Source organism: Anabrus simplex, chromosome 2 (genome assembly GCF_040414725.1).
Source record: "Anabrus simplex isolate iqAnaSimp1 chromosome 2, ASM4041472v1, whole genome shotgun sequence".
NCBI lineage: Eukaryota > Metazoa > Arthropoda > Insecta > Orthoptera > Tettigoniidae > Anabrus > Anabrus simplex.
Window position 1 is genome coordinate 1,099,082,113 of NC_090266.1, and position 21,585 is coordinate 1,099,103,697.

Consider the following 21,585-nt stretch of genomic DNA (forward strand, 5'->3'; position numbering starts at 1 on the left):
GTGAATCCTAAAAATCTGCTATTACCTTCTTTGCATATATGCTGTAAGATCATGAAACAACATACAAAAGTGTTGGGAACGATGGTTATTGCTTCAAGAATTTAAGTTGAAAATTTCAGTTTTGTTCGATTCTAAAATGAAAAAGAAAATATTCGACTGATCTCCAATTAGACAAGTTATGAAGGACACTATGTTTCTGGTCACTATGAATGACGTACAACTTCAGACTTCTTGTGTTGTCAATGAATTTAGTAAGAAATTTTATTTGAAATCTAAAACACAAGAAATATGGAGAAATATGATAAGACTGTATGTTCTCAGATGTAAACTCCATTTTTTTGTTTCCTCACCTTAACCTCTGTTATTATAAATTAGGAACCTTGAATGATGAGTAGGATGAACAATTTCATCCACAAATAAAGGAAGTGGAGAAATTATACCAGGGGTAGTGAACACACAGCAATGATGGTGGACTACTGTTGATGCTTGGAAAAAAGACATGCAACAAGGTCAAGAGCGTAAATCAACACAGCCCTCACACACTAATCTGCTTAACAATACATAGGAGTACTGATCAGCTTTAGTTCAAAGATTTTTAATTTTGTAACTTTCTTTATTACATTAAAATGTATTTGTTAGCATTTCATTTTGTGATTTTTAAGAAAAGCGTATATGATTCAGGAAAAACGACTTCAGCAATCAATTCAGTATGTCAAAACTAGTTGAAATCACCATCCGACATCTTGGTCAGCATTGAGGCCTTCGGTTAAGAGGGTCCTGGATTCGATTCCCGACCGGGTTGGGGATTTTAATCGCGTGTGATTAATTCTTCTGGCCCAGAGACTGGGTGTTTGTGTTTGTACGAACACTTTCCTCTTCATATTCAGACAACACACTATACTACCAACCACTACAGAAGCTACCATCATATGCAAAAATGTCATGTTGATATTGTGGGTCTTACTGTATCACGAAAAATGTCTTGATAGGCAATGTGCAAATTTCAAATATTTTTTTTTGCTAAGGGCTTTACGTCGCACCGACAATATATTTTATCACATTCACATTAAAATGTTTCTTCATAGCCTTTATCAGATATTACAGTAATTCAGGGTTTATTTTAGAATGGGCCAATATTCAATGCTATTAAGAAATTACAATAATTTAGACACACTCTAGGAGAATGCAGAAAAACATAGTAAATCAGTACTGGTATTAGCTTAAATGATGATGCTGATGGTGAAAATTAGAATGCTGTACCTAACAAGAATTAGTAAGGTTACCCCAAGCAATCATTTAATATTAAAACATGTTCTGTAACAAGTGTACTTAAGCAAGGACTTTCATTCATCAATAAAGCAACATAACCATCTTTTCAGTGATGAGTTTCTTCATGTGCCATGTTCAAGCTAGCATATAGCAAACTTTAAAATAATAAAAGGTGTAAACGTAACATAAATTCACAGACATGGAAAGACATTTTGCAATGGATGCAGAAAGTGTGATGATAATGTTCATCAGTGGAAGAACGGAACTGCTTAACAGAGGTGACCAAGATTGTTTTGTATTTGCGGCAGCAAATTAGGAAAAGATGTAAAGCATTATGGAAACAATTATTCCTTACCTATCTTCCCTCCTTCAACACACTTGGTTTTGAAACAATACGTTCAATGTAATATTACAGCCACAGCAGAGAAACCATTTCATTTTTTCCCCCCATTATTAGAAGCTTTTTCCAGTGGTGTGGCATGGGAAAAATCTTGGTGCTGTCAGTTCGAAACTGGTACAGTCGAGGAGAGGATGTAGTTCTTTTGAGCGTTCGACTAATTTTTTACGGGGGAAAATATCTTTTTTACCAAATACAATATCCAATGTATAGAATTATACAAAGAATAATAGAATTATAAGAATAGTAATAATAAATGTGTGTATTAGTGATTTTGGAAGATTTTACCAAAATATACGCCACAGCCACGGTGATTCTGTATATAATAATACATTAAAATGTCTTTGAAAACATCCATGTGATTTAATCTTCAATTCAGGAATTGGTCTGCCATTCAAAGTACAGTGAAAACCCTCTAAAATGGACACCTACGGTTTGTTACAAATCTGTTCAATGTAGTGGGGTGTCCAATCAACATGGTGGGTGTACAGTATTTCAAAAGTATACTGACAGTGCAGGTAAGGAAACACTCTGACGTAGTGTGTACTGTATATACATAATAAAGACAGCGGTTCTTTCAATTAATGTAGAGTACAGTACACTAAATTTCATGCATTCTAAAACTTAAAAAAAAAGGCACTACAGTATTGTCTTATGTTTTATTTTGTATACTGTACAGTACTCACAATTTACTGCTTAGCGAAAAATCAATCACAGGATTGTTTTATTTTTCGACTTCTGTAAGTGCTAATTCCAATTAAATATTTCTATGTAATCCAAATAGAGTTTCAATCATTTTTGGTTGGTTGTGCACAAACGCATAATGTTTCAACTAATTAATACACAGCTTTTTGATGAGTAGGTGGCTCCCTGGGGACAGAAACTGTTTCTCTTCTTATTCTGAAGACAATCTTTCTTCAAAAAAAATCACTTTTTGTAACAATCCAATAATTTTTTCTGCAATACCATCATGGACTTTAAACACATTACTGAAATCACTAAAAACACCATCTCACAATTCTCTACGAAGGACTTCACGGAGATATCTCAATTTCTCAGTTAACACATTTCACAAATTTTTCTTTAGACACATCCATCCAAGTACCATGGATCATGCAAATGTGTCGTGGACCATCATACTTGGTGTAAATTTGATTGTATTGTTATACTTATAAGCCAAATCACAGGAAGACTCTCTGTCTTGAACAAGCAGCATTTCCAACGACAATGTTAAAATTGCTTGCACTAAACCATTACAAAACAGCAAAACAAAATAGCTTTGAACCTGTCCAAACTGTCATTTAATGGCTGTCCAGGTGTCCAGAGTTGAGGGGTGTCCAATTTACAGAGAACTTTTAACATGTAAATGTATAGGAAATTGAATGGTGCATTCAATATATGTCCAATCAAAAGGGGTGTCCAGGATATAGATGTGTCCAAAGTGAGGGGTTTCACTGTAATATTACCTTTAAACATGATATAGGCTTTTGGGCTTATGCCGTGTCAAGAAGCCTTTCTCATGGACAGTTGAGATTTTCTTCTGATGACGCAGAGCAAAGTTCTCTGCAAAAAGTAAATAATGTCACCTTATTTTCTTGACATGCATAAGCCCAAAAGCCTATATCGTGTCTATAAGTACGGGCCGTGAAAGCATCAATGGCAATATTACTTTTCTCTCTAAATGTACATTATCCTAAGGAACGATTTAAAAGTCTCTCTTTAACACAGTTGCAAACATAGGAAAATACTTCACCAGTCAATCTAGAAGCCATGCTTGGTGAGTATAGAGGAAAGAAGAAACACAAAGTTTGTCTTTGTGTCTAAATCGGAAATAATGCACGACACCACCATGACAGACTCTCAACAAAGCACTGAAGGACACAGACACCCAGACTGGGCAAGTTTGTCGCTGAAGTGCTATAGGCAACACTTGGCATGAATTGGAAACATTAGCGACATTCTGTGTGTGTATTATGTAGCAGTTCTGTACCAGGAGGTACACCCGCCCCGTTCATTTAAATGAAGCACCTTGGAAAATGCCATCTTAAAATTAAAACTCGCAACTACTAGCACAAGAAGTTTGAACTTTTCTCTACAGATGTCTCTACCAAAAAACTTATGTTATACCCTCTGGTGTGAAGAGGGACTATTAAGATTGCAAAGTAATTTGTTATTTTAAGGTTTACCAAACTGAAGTGTTTATTCTTTGATTTTGGCATGTTAAAGTCTGCAACACTTCTATCTCTTCCCGCCAACTCCGGATCCTGGCCAACAGAAAATTTTGTACATTTATTTTTCTGCCAATTACATCTGTCTTGTATCTATTTAATTACCCAGAGTTTTATGGATCCTTTCTCTCGGGTATAAAAGCTGACATATTTTTCAACCAGGTTGTCTTATTCATCGCTCCAGTCTAGTGTGTGTGTGTGTGTGTGTGTGTGTGTGTGTGTGTGTGTGTGTGTGTGTGTGTGTGTGTGTAAAGGAGGCAGAGCGCCTCGTCCATCGCAGAGTAATCCATCAGCTCAAGGTAATGGCAGTCCTATCTAAGGGATAGTCTTTGAAAGCTAGCTTGAGGGAAGGTTTCCAATCTTTACTAATGTAACTTTAATTTTCTAAAATGTAACTTTTAAACAAGTCAATAGAACTTAGCTGAAATCAGGGAATAGAGAGTATGATATCCTCTTGCGTTCCCTATCAACTTTATTTTGAGGTGACTATGATTTTGTAACCTTTTTTAAGTTTGAAATTTTTGTAATTTAAATATTCTCTCCATCTAGCCACCTCGGTAGTATAGGCTTAGCCTCTGTAACTTTGGGCCAGAAGCCCAAATATAGGATTTTAATCTTTTAATTGCAAATTTCAAGGAGTGCAAGTGTCCGCCTCCATATCATTTTGATTTTTGGGCCAGTAACTTAAACCTGTTGTTTTCCACAAAGGCCCGGTAGAATGGGTATTCGATACACCTGTAAAATTCAATTTCATTCTTTTATGTTAAGAGGTTAGACTGTTGAGTGTCTAAGAGAGTGAATACTGTTTGAATTGTAAAATGTAGGTTGTGCCTTTGATAGGCCTGGACCTTTCTGGAACTATGTTTCCAAGTGTAAAATTTTAATAGAGCAAAGGTCTATGTAAAGGTTAAATGGTGCATTTGGAAGGCTGGTGTGGTATAATGTTTGGAGAGTGGTCTCCTAGATAATTTTTGTGGATCAAAAGGTGCTCTTGAAACATGGTATATTTTGAATACTCTGTCTCCTTGTGAAGTAAAAGAAATTGGGAGGTTACTCTCCTTCACTGTTTTTTGAAAGGAACTGCAGCGCTCTTGGAGAATGTATAATTAGGGAGCTTCCAGCTCAAAGTTCTTAATTACTTGTTGTTTGATTTTCTAAAATTGTTACCCAATCTTATGAACTTTTGTACCTGAACTGTAAAGTTTATTTTTGAAACAAAAAAAAAAAAAATAATAATAGCAGCGTAAGAAATATAGCTATAATTTTAAAGTTTTAAATTAATCTTCTGATTGTCCTATTTTGGCCCATTCATGCCCGCACCTCCTTTCACCTCTGTCCACCACAATATCCCTGGAACAAGTTCAATTCTTCAGTACTAGATGGCAATCATATCTTTTCTGACATGTGTTATGGGAATCTGGTGGATTTAGACTGTTGATAGAAAGTACTAATTATATAATATGGAATATACGTAAGTTCTATTTTTCTTTAATACCTAGCACAAACTTGCGACACCCTTCTATGCATTTTCATCACAGTCTGTATCTGCTACTCTCATTTCATTTTAGTGACTGTTTTCAGGAAGCAATTATAATTTAATAATAACAAATTTGCCAAAATCATAGGTGAATATCCAGCAGTTAAAAATATATGTCAAACAAAGCTAAATCCTAAATAAAAGAATGGTTCCTTCATAACTTCATATCAGCAAGCTACTCCGTACTGGCTTTGGCAGAACCAGTTTATGCAAAACGGATATGTCAGAAGTGTATCAGTATGACACTAATATTGTGGTATATCATATAAGCATGAGGTGCAGAAAACAACCTATACTGAATCTTTGTTTTAAACCACGAATAAGAAAAACTTGTTTGATTCCAGGAGGACAGTGTACAAGATCCACTTCATAAAATTTTCCCCTTTGGAAGTACAGTATATTACTAAGCCAGATCATCTGTGAGAAACCTAGCCACACGATGTGTACTGAAATACACGACAGTGACAATCAATGCAGCAGTGTCAGATAGCCAGCATTTATGTGATAACAGAGAAGAAATATAATAAAAATAAATAGCATTCCACTAGCAAGAGTATCTCATACAAGCAAATAAAATACACCAACTGAGCTGTTATTTAATACTGGCACTATCAACACAGACAAGACAGATCCAAAATATTTGAACTAAGAAGCTTGTCTTTCTATATAACTCACCAGCTCTGCACATAATGCAGAATGCTTTTCCTGAGCATGCAGCAAGAAGAGAAACAAAAAGCATTTGAATTGGGTGAGGTTCAGGTTGGTAGGTTGGCAAGAAAGGATCATGAAGACGAGCAATACTATAAATTGTCACCTTGATCACTGCCGCGTGAAGGGACAGATGGTGACCTAAATAAAAAATAATTTCTTTAAAACAATCTTTTCTGGCTGTATTCCAATTTATCTTAAGAAAATATGCTGTTATAATAAATATGAATACTAGCACCAGCAAAACACATTATTCTCCCAAACATACTAGTAAAAGGTATGTAATAGTTCATAGCCTTTATCTTTTAAGACCTCTTTTCAAAGATATGTCACTCTAAGTATGAAATAATAATCCAATGCCTGTGCAATGTTTGCCTCACAAAAAGAAATATGTATACTTTCTGCCTTTACCTCATCATTACAATAAGGACATCAAATATGAAAATGTCTGCATCACAGAAGTTATATTATGCTTAAAAATACAAGGAGAACAAAATAACTTCTGAAAGATGTTCCATTAATGAACCTGTTTCAGGTCCCTTCTGGTGACCTGAGAGCATGATAGAGCCTTAAAAATAACACATTTTAGTTAAATAAAATTAAGAACCTACGAGGTGGTCGAAAACAACGTGAACCAGGTACATGAGCATCAGAGGGATGGTCATGCTGATAAATAATTTGAAAAAAAAAAAAGAATCTGATATCTCATGCTGTTTTCATTCTATCAGCTGCTGAAGTTGGCCAATCAGATCGCTTCATGAGCGAATTCAAATGGGCTCTGCGTGGCGATGTTGCCAAATATGCACGTGGTTTAGTACCAGCTTGAGAGTCATGCCAAGAAATCAGCATCAAACACAAACACACCATGGTTTCCAGTTGATATCATCATAGCATACCTGCTAAGGCGCGGTCCTGTCAATTCGGAGGTCTGTGCTCAAATCTCTCCAATATTTTTTCGATTGATGCTCTCAGGCAGATTTAGCAACACTGCCTTGCAAAGCCCATTTGAATTTGCCCACGAAGCAATCTCATTCACTAACTGCAGCAGTTGATAAAATGATGACGCGAGATAGCGAATAATTTTTTTTCAAATTATTTATTAGTATGTCCAACCCTCTAATGCGCATACACAAGGTTCACGTTGTTTTCGACCACCCTGTATACTAGTGCAGTTTACAGACAATTATAACTTTTGAATCTCCATCTACAAGATGACAACAGAAGAGATCTTAAAAATAATCTTTTCTGGCTGTATTCCAATTTATTTTAAGAAAATATGTTTTTATAACAAATCTGAATACTAGCACCAGTAAAATATATTATCTCTCAAACATACCAGTAAAAGGTATGTAATGATTCATAGTCTTTATCTTTTAAGACCTCAGTATGCTGCATCAGTCAAACACTACGTCGTGGGGAAGCATTTAAAACACAAAATGGCTTAAGATCCTATGCACATAAAATGTAGTAAATTCACGAAACTATTTTATCACGATGATATGAAGTGGAATTTTCTAACAGGAATGTAGATACTTTGGTGATGAATTAATTAACTGTGAAAATCTCTGATAAAAAGGTTCAGTGCAAATAAAGATATTATATTGTGAAATATACAGCATAAAAGTCATCAGATGCTGGGCATTCCACATCATCCTTCACCTTGTATTGCCCTGTAGTGTGTCTGAGTATCCATAATTTACATCAAACACCAGTGACAGCCTGTGCTTTCTTTCAATGTCCCTTTGCTGGTGCTTAACCCACTATCTCCATACAAGAACCATAAAAAACACTACTTTCTCCATAGGTCATCTTTATTGTTGCGAGATGGACTGAACTAACTGACATTTCTGTCAATGGTTTTTCAAGGAAACAAATGTCAACAAAAGCAGCATTTGTTACAAGACTAAATATTTTCATTTTAATACAGAGAGGTTGAGTTCTGGGATGATGTACATGTAACCAGCTAATTTCTTTTTTGGTTTAAGGAAGAACAGAGAACAAAGAAGACCATATAAAAATACATTAGTAATTCAACAAAAGCTTCACAAGTTATTTTGAAATAGTCATATTATCTTATTATGCATACACAAACCCAAGACCACAGAATAAAATCTAATGACTCAGCAGGTTACCTTTTCAAAGCAGTATGAAATAAAAGTAATAATGTAGACACTTAAAAAATAATATTGTTAATGAGGAGGAGAATGAGAGCATATACCGGAATACAGAAATCTTCACGATAAAGTATTGGAGAGAAGATGAAGAGTTAATCTATGACTGCTGAACTTATGTTATATCAACATTCTCCAGCTAAAATTCTATGGAGTTCAGTTATGAAGAGAAGAAGTTCCGTGAAAACAGTAATTTATCCACACACACGAGTACAATTTATTATATTTGATAACATGGACTCGACCATCGGCAGTTCCAGTCATTTATGGACCAAAATGATCATGAATAGGGCAATGTAATTTATGATGGCAAGTCATGGGTAATATTTTCGAACACTTCTTTCAACTTCGTGAACATGAACATGGAATACAAAGAAGTGGCAGAATTGGGTGATGAGAGCTGGATGTGGGATTTAGCAATGCTCCCAGATCTAACACAACATTTAAATATTTTGAATAAGGGAATGCAGGCTTCAAAATGAAGTGTACTGTTATTTTGACAGCAATTAGAGAGGGGTGAGTCCCCACACTTTTCATGGTGGACTGAGCTTGAAGCAGACTCAAATAGTTCAGTGCCATAAGGAAATTGGTTTATAAAATTGAGTGACTTATTGAAGAATGAGTTTGAAAACAGATTTAAAGACTTTCCTGTGAATGCGGGGAAAATATGTTTGTTCAAGAATTCACTTACAGTTGACTTCAGTGACACACAGGAACACCCTATTACCATATAAGACAGTAGATGGTACAACTTGCGAATGTCTGGCTGAGGGTTGGGTGGCCAGTACTGAACCAGACAAACTAAGGGAGAATCAACAGCTAAGGGCGGAGGAGTTCTCCCTTAGGAGGCTTGGTGAAGCCCTGGTGTAGGAAATGACACACAAATTACACCAATACGCTGTTGCCTTGCAGGTGTGGCAGGAGACTGCCAAAGGCTAAAGGGAGATTACCCCGACAGAAAATCCTCCATAGTGTTAGGCCTAGCAAGCCAGCTGAACAGAGATGATGAGGTTGTTGCTTTCAAAACCAAAACAAGCCTTGGATGTAAAAGTGTTAAAATCACCTCATCCAGGAACATGGAGATGGAAAATGACGATTAATATGAGAGGAAAAACTGATGCTTGAGCAAACTACAGTGAAATCCCCGTACAATAATTACCAATGCAATGGTAATCAAGGGACTAATTATATATATATATATATTTTTTTTTTTTGCTATTTGCTTTACGTCGCACCAACACAGATAGGTCTTATGGCGACGATGGGACAGGGAAGGGCTAGGAATGGGAAGGAAGCGACCATGGACTTAATTAAGATACAGCCCCAGTATTTGCCTGGTGTGAAAATGGGAAACCACGGAAAACCATTTTCAGGGCTGCGGACAGTGGGGTTTAAACCTACTATCTCCCGAATACTGGATACTGGCCGCACTTAAGCGACTGCAGCTATCAAGCTCAGTTATTAAATGTTTAACAATTAATTTATTGAAAACCACCTATTCAATACTACTAAAGTCTTTAAGACTATAATACAATCATTATATTATTGTCAACTTATTGTCATCTCTTAACATAAACAGTAATAATTTTTTTAAATCATCAACTATAAATCCAGCATTAATACCCCTTTATCAACAGCAGCCAATGCCCCTTTGCCTGGCCACACCCCTTCCACCACTCGCACCAATAGCGATCTTAACGGCCTGCCCACCCCACCTCTCCCAACACACTCCCCGCCAACATTGACACACCCCTACAATACGAGAAGCAGAGGTAAAGCGACTGTCAAACCACCTCACACAAGCAACACAGCCGGATTTCTCTCCTAAAGTCTAAAGGGTAAGTGTCAAGAAGATTAATTCCACTAATGAACTATCCCAAAACAACACTCACACACTTTTTTGTTTATTTCACAGATTTCAACACACTTCACAAGCCGTTACAATTACAGCCAGAATCCAGTTTAACTCCTCTTCAGACTACACTGGAATAACTTCAAAACTTCACAACCTAGACAACATACAACATGTTTAAAGGGAGATGGTGTTGTTGGAGTCATCAGTCCATAGACTGGTTTGATGCAGCTCTCCATGCCACCCTATCCTGTGCTAACCTTTTCATTTCTACGTAACTATTGCATCCTACATCTGCTCTAATCTGTTTGTCATATTCATACCTTGGTCTACCCCTACCGTTCTTGCCACCTACACTTCCTTCAAAAACCAACTGAACAAGTCCTCGGTGTCTTAAGATGTGTCCTATCATTCTATCTCTTCTTCTCGTCAAATTTAGCCAAATCGATCTCCTCTCACCAATTCGATTCAGTATCTCTTCATTCGTGATTCGATCTATCCATCTCACCTTCAGCATTCTTCTGTAACACCACATTTCAAAAGCTTCTATTCTCTTTCTTTCTGAGCTAGTTATTGTCCATGTTTCACTTCCATACAATGCCACGCTCCACACAAAAGTCTTCAAAAACATCTTTCTAATTCCGATATCAATGTTTGAAGTGAGCAAATTTCTTTTCTTAAGAAAGCTCTTCCTTGCTTGTGCTAGTCTGCATTTTATGTCCTCCTTACTTCTGCCATCGTTGGTTATTTTACTACCCAAGTAACAATATTCATCTACTTCCTTTAAGACTTCGTTTCCTAATCTAATATTTCCTACATCACCTGCCTTCGTTCGACTGCACTCCATTACTTTTGTTTTGGACTTATTTATTTTCATCTTGTACTCCTTACCTAAGACTTCATCCATACCATTCAGCAACTTCTCGAGATCTTCTGCAGTCTCAGATAAAATAACAATATCATCCGCAAATCTCAAGGTTTTGATTTCCTCTCCTTGGACTGTGATTCCATTTCCAAATTTCTCTTTGATTTCCTTTACTGCCTGTTCTATGTAAACATTGAAAAGGAGAGGGGACAAACTGCAGCCTTGCCTCACTCCTTTCTGGATTGCTGCTTCTTTTTCAAAGCCCTCGATTCTTATCACTGCAGACTGATTTTTATACAGACTGTAGATAATTCTTCGTTCCCGGTATCTGATCCCTATCATCTTCAGAATCATAAATAGCCTGGTCCAATCAACATTATCGAATGCCTTTTCTAGATCTACGAATGCCATGTACGTGGGCTTGTCCTTCTTGATTCGATCCTCTAAGATCAGACGTAAAGTCAGGATTGCTTCACGTGTTCCTACATTTCTTCTGAAGCCAAATTGATCTTCCCCCAACTCAGCTTCAACTTGTTTTTCCATTCTTCTGTAAATAATACGTGTTAAAATTTTGCAGGCATGAGATACTAAACTAATAGTGCGGTAGTTTTCACACCTGTCAGCACCGGCTTTCTTGGGAATAGGTATAACAACATTCTGCCGAAAATCGGATGGGACTTCTCCTGTCTCATACATCTTGCACACTAAATGAAATAACCTTACCATGCTGGCTTCTCCTAAGGCAGTCAGTAATTCAGAGGGAATATCATCAATTCCAGGTGCCTTGTTCCTATTTAGGTCACTCACAGCTCTGTCAAACTCTGACCTCAAAATTGGGTCTCCCATTTCATCAGCATCAACAGCCCCTTCATGTTCCAGAACGAAATTATCTACATCGTTACCTTGATACAACTGTTGGATATGCTCCTGCCATCTTTCTGCTTTGTCTTCTTTCCCTAGAAGTGGCTTTCCATCTGAGCTCTTAATATTCATACACCTAGATTTCCTTTCTCCAAAGTTTTCCTTGATTTTCCTGTATGCAGCATCTACCTTTCCCAGGACCATACAGCCTTCGACATCCTTGCACTTCTCCTTCAGCCATTCTTCCTTAGCTACCTTGCACTTTCTATCCACTTGATTCTTTAATCGCCTGTATTCTTTTCTGCCCTCTTCATTTCTAGCATTCTTGTATTTTCGTCGTTCATCAATCAGGTCTAGTATCTCCTGAGTTATCCACTGATTCTTAGTTGATCTTTTCTTCCTTCCTAACATTTCTTCAGCAGCCCTACTGACTTCATTTTTCATGACTCTCCACTCTTCCTCTACTGTGTTTCCTTCGGCCTTTTCATTTAGTCCTTGTGCAACATGTTCCTTGAAACAATCCATCACACTCTTTTCTTTCAACTTGTCTAGATCCCATCTTTTTGCATTCTTTCCTTTCTTCAATTTCTTCAACTTCAGATGGCATTTTATGACCAACAAGTTGTGGTCAGAGTCCACGTCTGCTCCTGGGAAAGTTTTGCAATCCAACACCTGGTTTCTGAATCTCTGCCTAATCATAATGAAGTCTATTTGATACCTTCCAGTGTCTCCAGGTCTCGTCCACGTATACAGCCGTCGTTTGTGGTGTTTGAACCAAGTATTGGCGAGGACTAAATTATGGTCAGTGCAGAATTCAACCAGCCGACTTCCTCTTTCGTTCCTTTGTCCCAATCCAAATTCTCCTACTGTGCTACCTTCTCTTCCTTGGCCTACGACTGCGTTCCAGTCTCCCATCACAATTAGATTCTCGTCACCTTTGACATATTGTATTAAATCTTCTATCTCCTCATATATTCTTTCAATTTCTTCATCATCCGCTGAACTAGTAGGCATATAGACCTGCACTATTGTGGTGGGCATTGGTTTGGTGTCTATCTTGGCGACAATAATTCTTTCACTATGCTGATCGTAGTAGCTTATCCGCTGCCCTATTTTCTTATTCATTATTAAACCAACTCCCGCATTACCCCTGTTTGATTTCGTGTTGATAATTCGGTAGTCGCCTGACCAAAAATCCTGTTCTTCCTGCCAACGTACTTCACTTATACCAACTACATCTAACTTTAGCCTATCCATCTCCCTTTTCAGATTCTCTAACCTACCACAACGATTCAAACTTCTAACATTCCACGCTCCGACTCGCAGAATGTCAGTATCCATCTTCCTGATGATCGCCCCCTCTCGTGTAGTCCCCACCCGGAGATCCGAATGGGGGACTAGTTTACCTCCGGAATATTTTACCCGGGAGGAAGCCATCATCAGTACATCATTCATACAGAGAGAGCTGCATGTCCTCGGGAGGTGGTTACGGCTGTAGTTTCCCGTTGCTTTCAGCCGTGTAGCAGTATCAACACAGCTAAGCCATGTTGAGTATTATTACAAGGCCGTATCAGTCAATCATCTAGACTGCCGCCCTTGCAACTACCGAAAGGCTGCTACCCCCCTTTCGATGAACCATTCGTTAGTCTGGTCTCTCAACAGATACCCATCCGATATGGTTGCACCTGCGGCTCGGCTATCTGCATCATTGGGACACGCAAGCCTCCCCACCGCGGCAAGGTCACATGGTTCGTAGAGGAGGAGGGAGATGGTATAATCTGTTATTTAAATGAGACTCTATCAAGCATTCTCTACCAGCAATCTTGCCATCTAACCAGCACCTCACTTAAAATTTTAATAGAGATTCTCATTTCTTTTAAAAGTGATGTTGATCTATAGAAGATTTTGGCTATCCCAAAAACCACATGGGCTGAATGTGTTTGATCTCCTATATATGCAAAAAGAAATGTGTAAATGTTGTGATTCCAACAGACTTCAATTGCATTATGAGTGTTGATTTTTCTGTATTATCTGCAATGAATGTGGACACGAGTAGGTTCCCATTAGAACTCTAAGACAAGATCAGCCAGTTCATTTCCAAATGTACCATATGTTCTTGTACATAGCGTAAATTGTTGTAAAAAATTGTTTTAAGAATAGTTCTAGTACAGTTAACCTCCTATATAGCTGAAAGAACCTGTAGATGTTTTGTTTCACTTGACTTCAAATGCCGTCTCATTATCGGCATTATGAGAACTGATATCTTTGTATTATCTCCATTGGATGTGAACATGAATTGTACGTCCCATTAGAACTGTAAGACATGATCGACCAGTTCACTCCAAATATAACCGTGACGTTCTTGTACATCAGTGAAAATTGTTATATATTAAAAAAAAAAAAAAATTCATGAGAATAGTTGTAGTGTAGCATCCACTCAGAGCTCTGACTTGGAGTTTAGAATTTATGGCTGATGATGCCTGCAGGCGAAACATGTACCACATGCTTAAACTTTAATATAATGATTGTATTATAGTCTTAAAGACTTTAATAGTATTGAATAGGTGGTTTTCAATAAATTAATTGTTAAACATTTAATGCAATGATAATCACTGGTATGATAATAAATTATTCTGGTCCTGGTATTAATTTAATTAATTCAATGTAAAAATTCATCTGGATTTAATAATATTCTTGAAAACTATAATTCTATTATGACTGCTGTTTCAGATCCCGCTTTTGTGCTTTCCTCCTGTTACTACAGTAACACAAACCACAAAGAGCCGGGAAAACATATCACTATCATTTGAAAAGCAAAAATCTAAATGAACCATTTTTAATTCCAGTAGGAGCCATTGCATCTTGTAAAGCATCACAAAATTTTCCTTTATAGTTTTGGTTGTATTCTAGAGAATAATTTGGTGACTCTTGGTGTAATAAAATCTTTGCGTTTTCCCCTGCCCTTAATGAATATGAAACGGACTGTAATTTCTGATGTTTGCAATAGTGTTGAGCAGTACTGACACTAATATAATGCTGGAAATATTGTAGTTCGTTGATAATGTGAAAACAAGTCTGGTCAAATAGGAAAAAAAAAAGAAAGAAAAAAAACAAGTTAACATAGTAAATAACAGTGTACAGTACACTGTTGCCGATTTAACATTAAAGCTTTTCTAGTTGTATTTTTTCTGTATTCTTTGTATTTTGTGCTCCCAAATCTTGTCTTTGCAGGAATTAAAAGTTGCAAACTGTGAGGTAATTAATGTAGTTCAATTGTATGGTGTTTACCTATATACCTGTCAAATTAGGAATGACTTACGGCTAAATCCTCTACGGCAATATTTACATCAATACATCATTAAAAAGTTAACTCGTGTCCTCATCCCGAGGTGGTGCAGCTCTTTTCAGGCACACTCCCATTGGAGGTGAGTTGCATGTATCATTGCGACCTCCTGCCATTCTTAAATTTCCGGCAGTACCGGGAATCGAACCCGGGCCCCCGAGGACGGCAGCTAATAACACTAACCGTTACGCTACGGAGGCGGTACAGCAATATATACATATTTAATCAGTCACTATGTAAAATTACATATTTATGTATAGAAATCTAACTTACAAAGATCTAAGTAAAGCCAGGCTGGAATGACCAGGATTAAGGTCCATAAGCACTGTTCCCAAATACACAAATTAAACCACTGATCACTATTATGGCAAGTGCGATTACGAAGGCTTTAGTGAGACCAAACCGTTTATGAAAATCAGCAAAATATTTAAGCAATGTCCCTCAGGCTTCTATAATCAAGATCACACTCACTTATTCAAGATTATTTTTCTCAAAAGAAATCAATGGTTGGCTCAGACGTGCTGCATCAATTTTCTAATAGTAGGATCATTGTATATCCAATGAGGATAATCAGGCTTAAAAATGATTACATCTACTCTTCGATTTATGTCAATATTAGAGACCCAAATGCACCTCTTCATGGATGTTATTGACACCCTTCTACTTCAGAAATTGTCAACGGGTAATCTGGCAGTGTGATGATGCTAGTTTCGTAAGTGTGCACTGTGATCAAAGAATCTCACAAAATGAGCGAGTTACGACTTCATACTGGCAACGCCAAAAATGGCTGTTGCCCTGAGGACTATCTCGTGTAGTACAAACAGCTGATGATATTCATGTCATTTTAACAGCGTCTCGTCATTCACTGCATGATAGACCCTGATGGCCTCAGGCCCATCTGTGTGCTATGGTGCATCACTTACAAACTGCCATGGAATAATATACATAAATGTTACGATGTTGATTCAAAAATGAACAGATTGAACAGAATAGCAATGAAATTGTAGAACAAGATAGGCAAGAATTACGTATGGCTAATGGGAGTGGTGTATGAACTGGTGAGTGCAGCTAAGAAAAAATTAAAAAACGCGAAAGATCATACTTAGTGGCGCGGTGCGAAGGAAGGATGTACCTCTATGGTGGGTGAAGGCTTTAAAATGACCGGATGGACTGGGTGTGTCAGCAGTTGGACTTGGTGTATGTGAAGACAGATTGCTGACAGGAGGCTGGGACTTTGCGCAGGACAGACTGCACCTGAACAGGCAAGGCTCCTACGTTAAAAAGCCTACTCAAGAGAGTTTGAGTCTTGCCAGCAAAGATGTGGAAGACTGGATTCAGAGGAGGGCTGCCAACTGGAGCTGAGAGCAGGCAATGAGTAGCCACAGATTATAATGCCAAAGAAATCCAAAGCTCTTCACACAAGTTCCAGTAAAGTAATGATGACCTTCTTCTTAACTGCAGGGGCCCCCTGCTTGTCAACTTTCTCGAGTGTGGAATCACAATCAATGTGCAGCGCTATGTAGACGCTTTGCAGAAACTGTTACATGCCATTAAGTCAAAACACCCTGGAATGCTGCTGGACGGAGTCATCCTGTCACATGGTAATGCTTGCCCTCATACTTCCAATCCGGCAAAGGCTACACTTCAGCGATTTGGTTGGGAAATACTTCAACATCCTCCTTACAGCCTGGATGTTTCACCTTGTGATTTTCACATTTTTAGCAACCTGAAGAAAGACATTCATGGTCGTCAGGTTCATTTGGACGAGGAAGAGCAACAGTGGGTGCGGTTGTGGATCCCATCAGAACCTATCTCTTTCTAAAAAATTGGAATTGATCGTCTCATCCCCCAGTGGGATAAAATTATATTAACGTTTTTAGTGATTATTTTTTAATGAAACTATTCCATGGTCACGTTGTAGCGGGTGTTCGGTTTTCATTTGACTGCCCCTGATACATAGTCGAGTTGCATTGTTTTGAGCACCAGCTTAATATCCAGAGTAACCACAGTGTGGAGCAAGGTCAGCAGCTAGGAGAGACTCAATAAGGTGTTGGTAAGTTATCACAAGTACCTTGAACCATGCTACATGCAGAGCATCCCACAGTTTCTGGAAGGTGAGAGTCACAGTGTGAGTAAACTGATAATCCCACATAAGATCCAGCCCATGGAAGTTCGTGGAAGTCTAGGAAATGCTATCAGACATTTCAAATTGTCCTGCAGAAAAATCCCGTCCACAACAGGGAAGACAATCAGCATGAGTAAGTGTATGTGATCTGCAAGGATGGATCTATAACTGAATTCGTCCAGAGTGCTTTACATACAGACGAATAGTCCTAGATAATGCCGTGAAGGCACTCCCCACATCATTATGCAGTTGCCACTGGATTGTATTCTTCCAACAATGGCTGCAGGTATCTGTTCTCTGCTGTTTCTTTTCTGACACACAAAATATTCATCTATTTGACAAAGCATAGGTGCAGTTACCATCTGTAAGTTTCAGAACCCATATTGCAGCAGGGTTCACTGAACTGTCATTTTAGACATGTCTAGAATCCCATGTTTCATATTTGATACTGAGCTGCTCCACTGTATCATGCTGGTCGGTCCTCATGCACCTTCACAGCCAACATCCATCCGTGACAACAATGGCATGCGATGCTTCGCAGTTTCCAGATCAGCTTTCAAAATGGTACCATTAGTCCAATACTGACATGCTTTCACCAAAGCAGGATGTGAACAGTTCACAAACTGTGATGTTGGCCAAAAATCATCCCCTTTTGCAACTCGAGATAAACTGTTCCCTTTACCCCCACGCAACGAGTCATGTGTGTGTGTGTGTGTGTGTGTGCAAACAGCTTCTTGCATACCTTATATACCACAACATCAGCTCATGACATGTGACTAACTCCATGGCAGTGGGCTGCTAACATCAAATATAGGAGATCGTTATAACATGACTCAACTTTGTATTTCTTATCATGTCCTTAATAAGTTTTTATGCTTCAATGCAACTTCACATACACATTTTCTCATTAAATGTTACTAAATATCATGGACTTAAAACAACTTCACTATTGTTTGGTAAAGGTAAATGAGTTTTCTTGTAGCAGCATTTTCAAATTTACCGTTATCAGACAGTAGTAAAGTTGGTTCAATTCCATAAAACTGATATCGTCATTATGTAATAACTGTCAATATTGAAAATTATACAGAATACATATTTTAGAGTTATAGAAAATACTTGTAAATACCATTGCATAGATTTTATTCTCAAAAATGTTGTTTTCATCCAGTATTCAGCATCTACACAGATTTTCTAATTTTATACTTTTCCTTTTATTCATGAACATCCAACTTGTGTCATCACAAGAAAAATTGTTTAGTAAATATTCTCACAAAAGACAGAAAATACATTTCAGTATGTATTACTCAAACAGGCAGGATACCTCAAAGCAAGTGGCAATTAAGAAAGAAAGTAAAACAGCAATAACTTTTCACAGCATCCACTGAATTATCAGCAGTAAAAATGAATATGAATAAACCATGTGAGTAAATAAGTTGATACCAGTACTGTTGTTGTTATACCCAATGTAAGTCATTCCACGTCAATTTAACATGGGAAAATGTTCCCTTTCAGTTTTCTTAAAATTTTGTAGGTGCGTACTCCAAGCAGAAGTATGTATTTATATAGCCCGTCAGCTCTATATGACATCCGATTTGTCAGTTACAGGAAAATTGTCTTCAAACCTATGCTTTTTCCACACTAAAATGTTTCTACGAGGGTTATTTTGTTTTCAATCTCCAATGGGACATAAAATAAAGACAAGTGTGAATTAACAAATCATTTTCTTACCATGAGTCTACAACTATCTAAGATACTTTTCCACATGGTTACCATGAGTATTGAGACATTTGTTACAACAGTGCACGAGTTTTCCGATACCCTCTTCACAGACTGCCAGTGCCTTGAGATAGGTCTGCGCAGCCTCTTGAACCTCTTCCTTTGTGTGGAAGCGCTGTCCTCCCAGAGCTTTCTTCAGCTGTCAAAAAAAATTAAGGTCACTCGGCGCTATGTGTGGGCTGTACGCCGGGTGACTGAACACTTTCCAACGAAAGTGACCAAAAACCTGTTGGGCTACTGCAGCAGTGTGTGGTTTGCACTAAAAACGTAGCTCATTCTGTGATGAATTTCTGCAACACTATTACCTTCTGCCTGTACAAATTGTATGACGCTGTGCAACTCGCACTTGGCTGGAGAATCAATGATGTTTAAGTGCCTACAGCTTAGCTCTAACTGATGAGTTGAACTCAGCAATGGCAGACGTTATAGTGAGGTAGCTGCACAGTAACAGAGTGTGCAGATCCACCCCCTTCCACTTGTTTGGTCACTTAGCATTGCGGTTGGAGGTTGAACAAAAATAGCCCTCGTATTAATAAGTTTAACTTTGGTGTCATCCAATTTAAGAGACTTGAAAGTGAAATTATTCAAGGTTAATTTAACTAACATTTCTGACCTTTAAGTGTAATGTTGGGCCTATCAGACCCTCAGTAAACTTTATTTTGATGTAGCACTATACATTCCTGTTCCATCCCTATCTTTCAGGTTAACAAATTTCTTCAAATAATTAACCATTTCCATTCCAATGTTGGCAACTGAAGAGTAAAGAGGATTCATATATTACATAGGTCTGACATGTCTAAGATATGTTCATATTTTCTTCCATTTTGAAGAGCACACTTGTCAATGAATTGATATATAAATCAATTAAATCAATACAATGAACACTGTCACCACACTGTAATAGAGAGAAGGGTTAGTAAAATCACTTGTTGGGCAGGGGTGAGAACAAAAATCATTTCATAGACTTAAGAAAACAAAAGCAAGTTTGCTTGAAGTAAGTCTTACTTCACAGCCAGAAGTTACCTGCGACTTACCTCACGAGGATTTCATAATTTGTTAAAATTAATCGTTCCTCAGTACTGTACTAAGACATTATTCAAAATCCCTAAAGTACAAAAAAATGACCAAAAAACTGCGTTTCATTTACCCAAGAAACACTTTGTAAGTAACTTTTGTGGTATTGCCTTTTGGGGCTAAAATGACCATGCGACACAGAAATGCACATGTGAGAAACATGTCTTCTCTCAAGTCTATATTAAAAAAAAGTTTCTTTATTTTTAAAGAAGATTCCTAATACCAATTTTCATGTCTGTAACATCTTCAGTTTTTGAAATATCACTATCCAGATGAAAATAATTCAACCCCTTTTTTCAGTCCTTTTTGCCCCCTCCCCACTAAGTAATTTTTTGAAAACAAAAAAATACATGTTTCTTTGTTTCTAAATGAGATTAAAGATACCATTTTTCATGTCTGTAACTGTGAAGTTTTTGAGATGTTCTGTAGATATGCTCATTTTAAAAATTCAACCCTATTTCAGTTCCCCAAGTGGATTTTCCAAAAACAAAAAAATATGTACACTGACTGACAGAGCAAATGCAACACCAAGAAGGAGTGGTCAGAACTTTATGCCAATTGCAGGGTAGACTGACGTCACTGAGGTATGCTCATGATGTGAAATGCGCCGCTGTGCTGCGCACGTAGCGAACGATAAATGGGACACGGCGTTGGCGAATGGCCCACTTCGTACCGTGATTTCTCAGCCGACAGTCATTGTAGAACGTGTTGTCTTGTGCCACAGGACACGTGTATAGCTAAGAATGCCAGGCCGCCGTCAACGGAGGCATTTCCAGCAGACAGACGACTTTACGAGGGATATGGTGATCGGGCTGAGAAGGGCAGGTTGGTCGCTTCGTCAAATCGCAGCCGATACCCATAGGGATGTGTCCACGGTGCAGCGCCTGTGGCGAAGATGATTGGCGCAGGGACATGTGGCACGTGCGAGGGGTCCAGGCGCAGCCCGAGTGACGTCAGCACGCGAGGATCGGCGCATCCGCCGCCAAGCGGTGGCAGCCCCGCACGCCACGTCAACCGCCATTCTTCAGCATGTGCAAGACACCCTGGCTGTTCCAATATCGACCAGAACAATTTCCCGTCGATTGGTTGAAGGAGGCCTGCACTCCCGGCGTCCGCTCAGAAGACTACCATTGACTCCACAGCATAGACGTGCACGCCTGGCATGGTGCCGGGCTAGAGCGACTTGGATGAGGGAATGGCGGAATGTCGTGTTCTCCGATGAGTCACGCTTCTGTTCTGTCAGTGATAGTCACCGCAGACGAGTGTGGCGTCGGCGTGGAGAAAGGTCAAATCCGGCAGTAACTGTGGAGCGCCCTACCGCTAGACAACGCGGCATCATGGTTTGGGGCGCTATTGCGTATGATCCACGTCACCTCTAG

At 38.3% G+C, this 21,585-nt stretch overlaps 1 protein-coding gene across 1 annotated transcript in view; it reads right to left on the reverse strand.

Moving 5' to 3' along the window:
- The window catches only part of LOC136864721 (protein FAM135A), a 570,393-nt gene that overhangs the window by 335,546 nt on the left and 213,262 nt on the right, over positions 1-21,585 (reverse strand). The window contains exon 6 of the mRNA XM_068226397.1: positions 6,107-6,136. Coding sequence (XP_068082498.1) covers positions 6,107-6,136 — 30 coding nt within the window. The remainder of the gene's footprint in view (positions 1-6,106; positions 6,137-21,585) is intronic.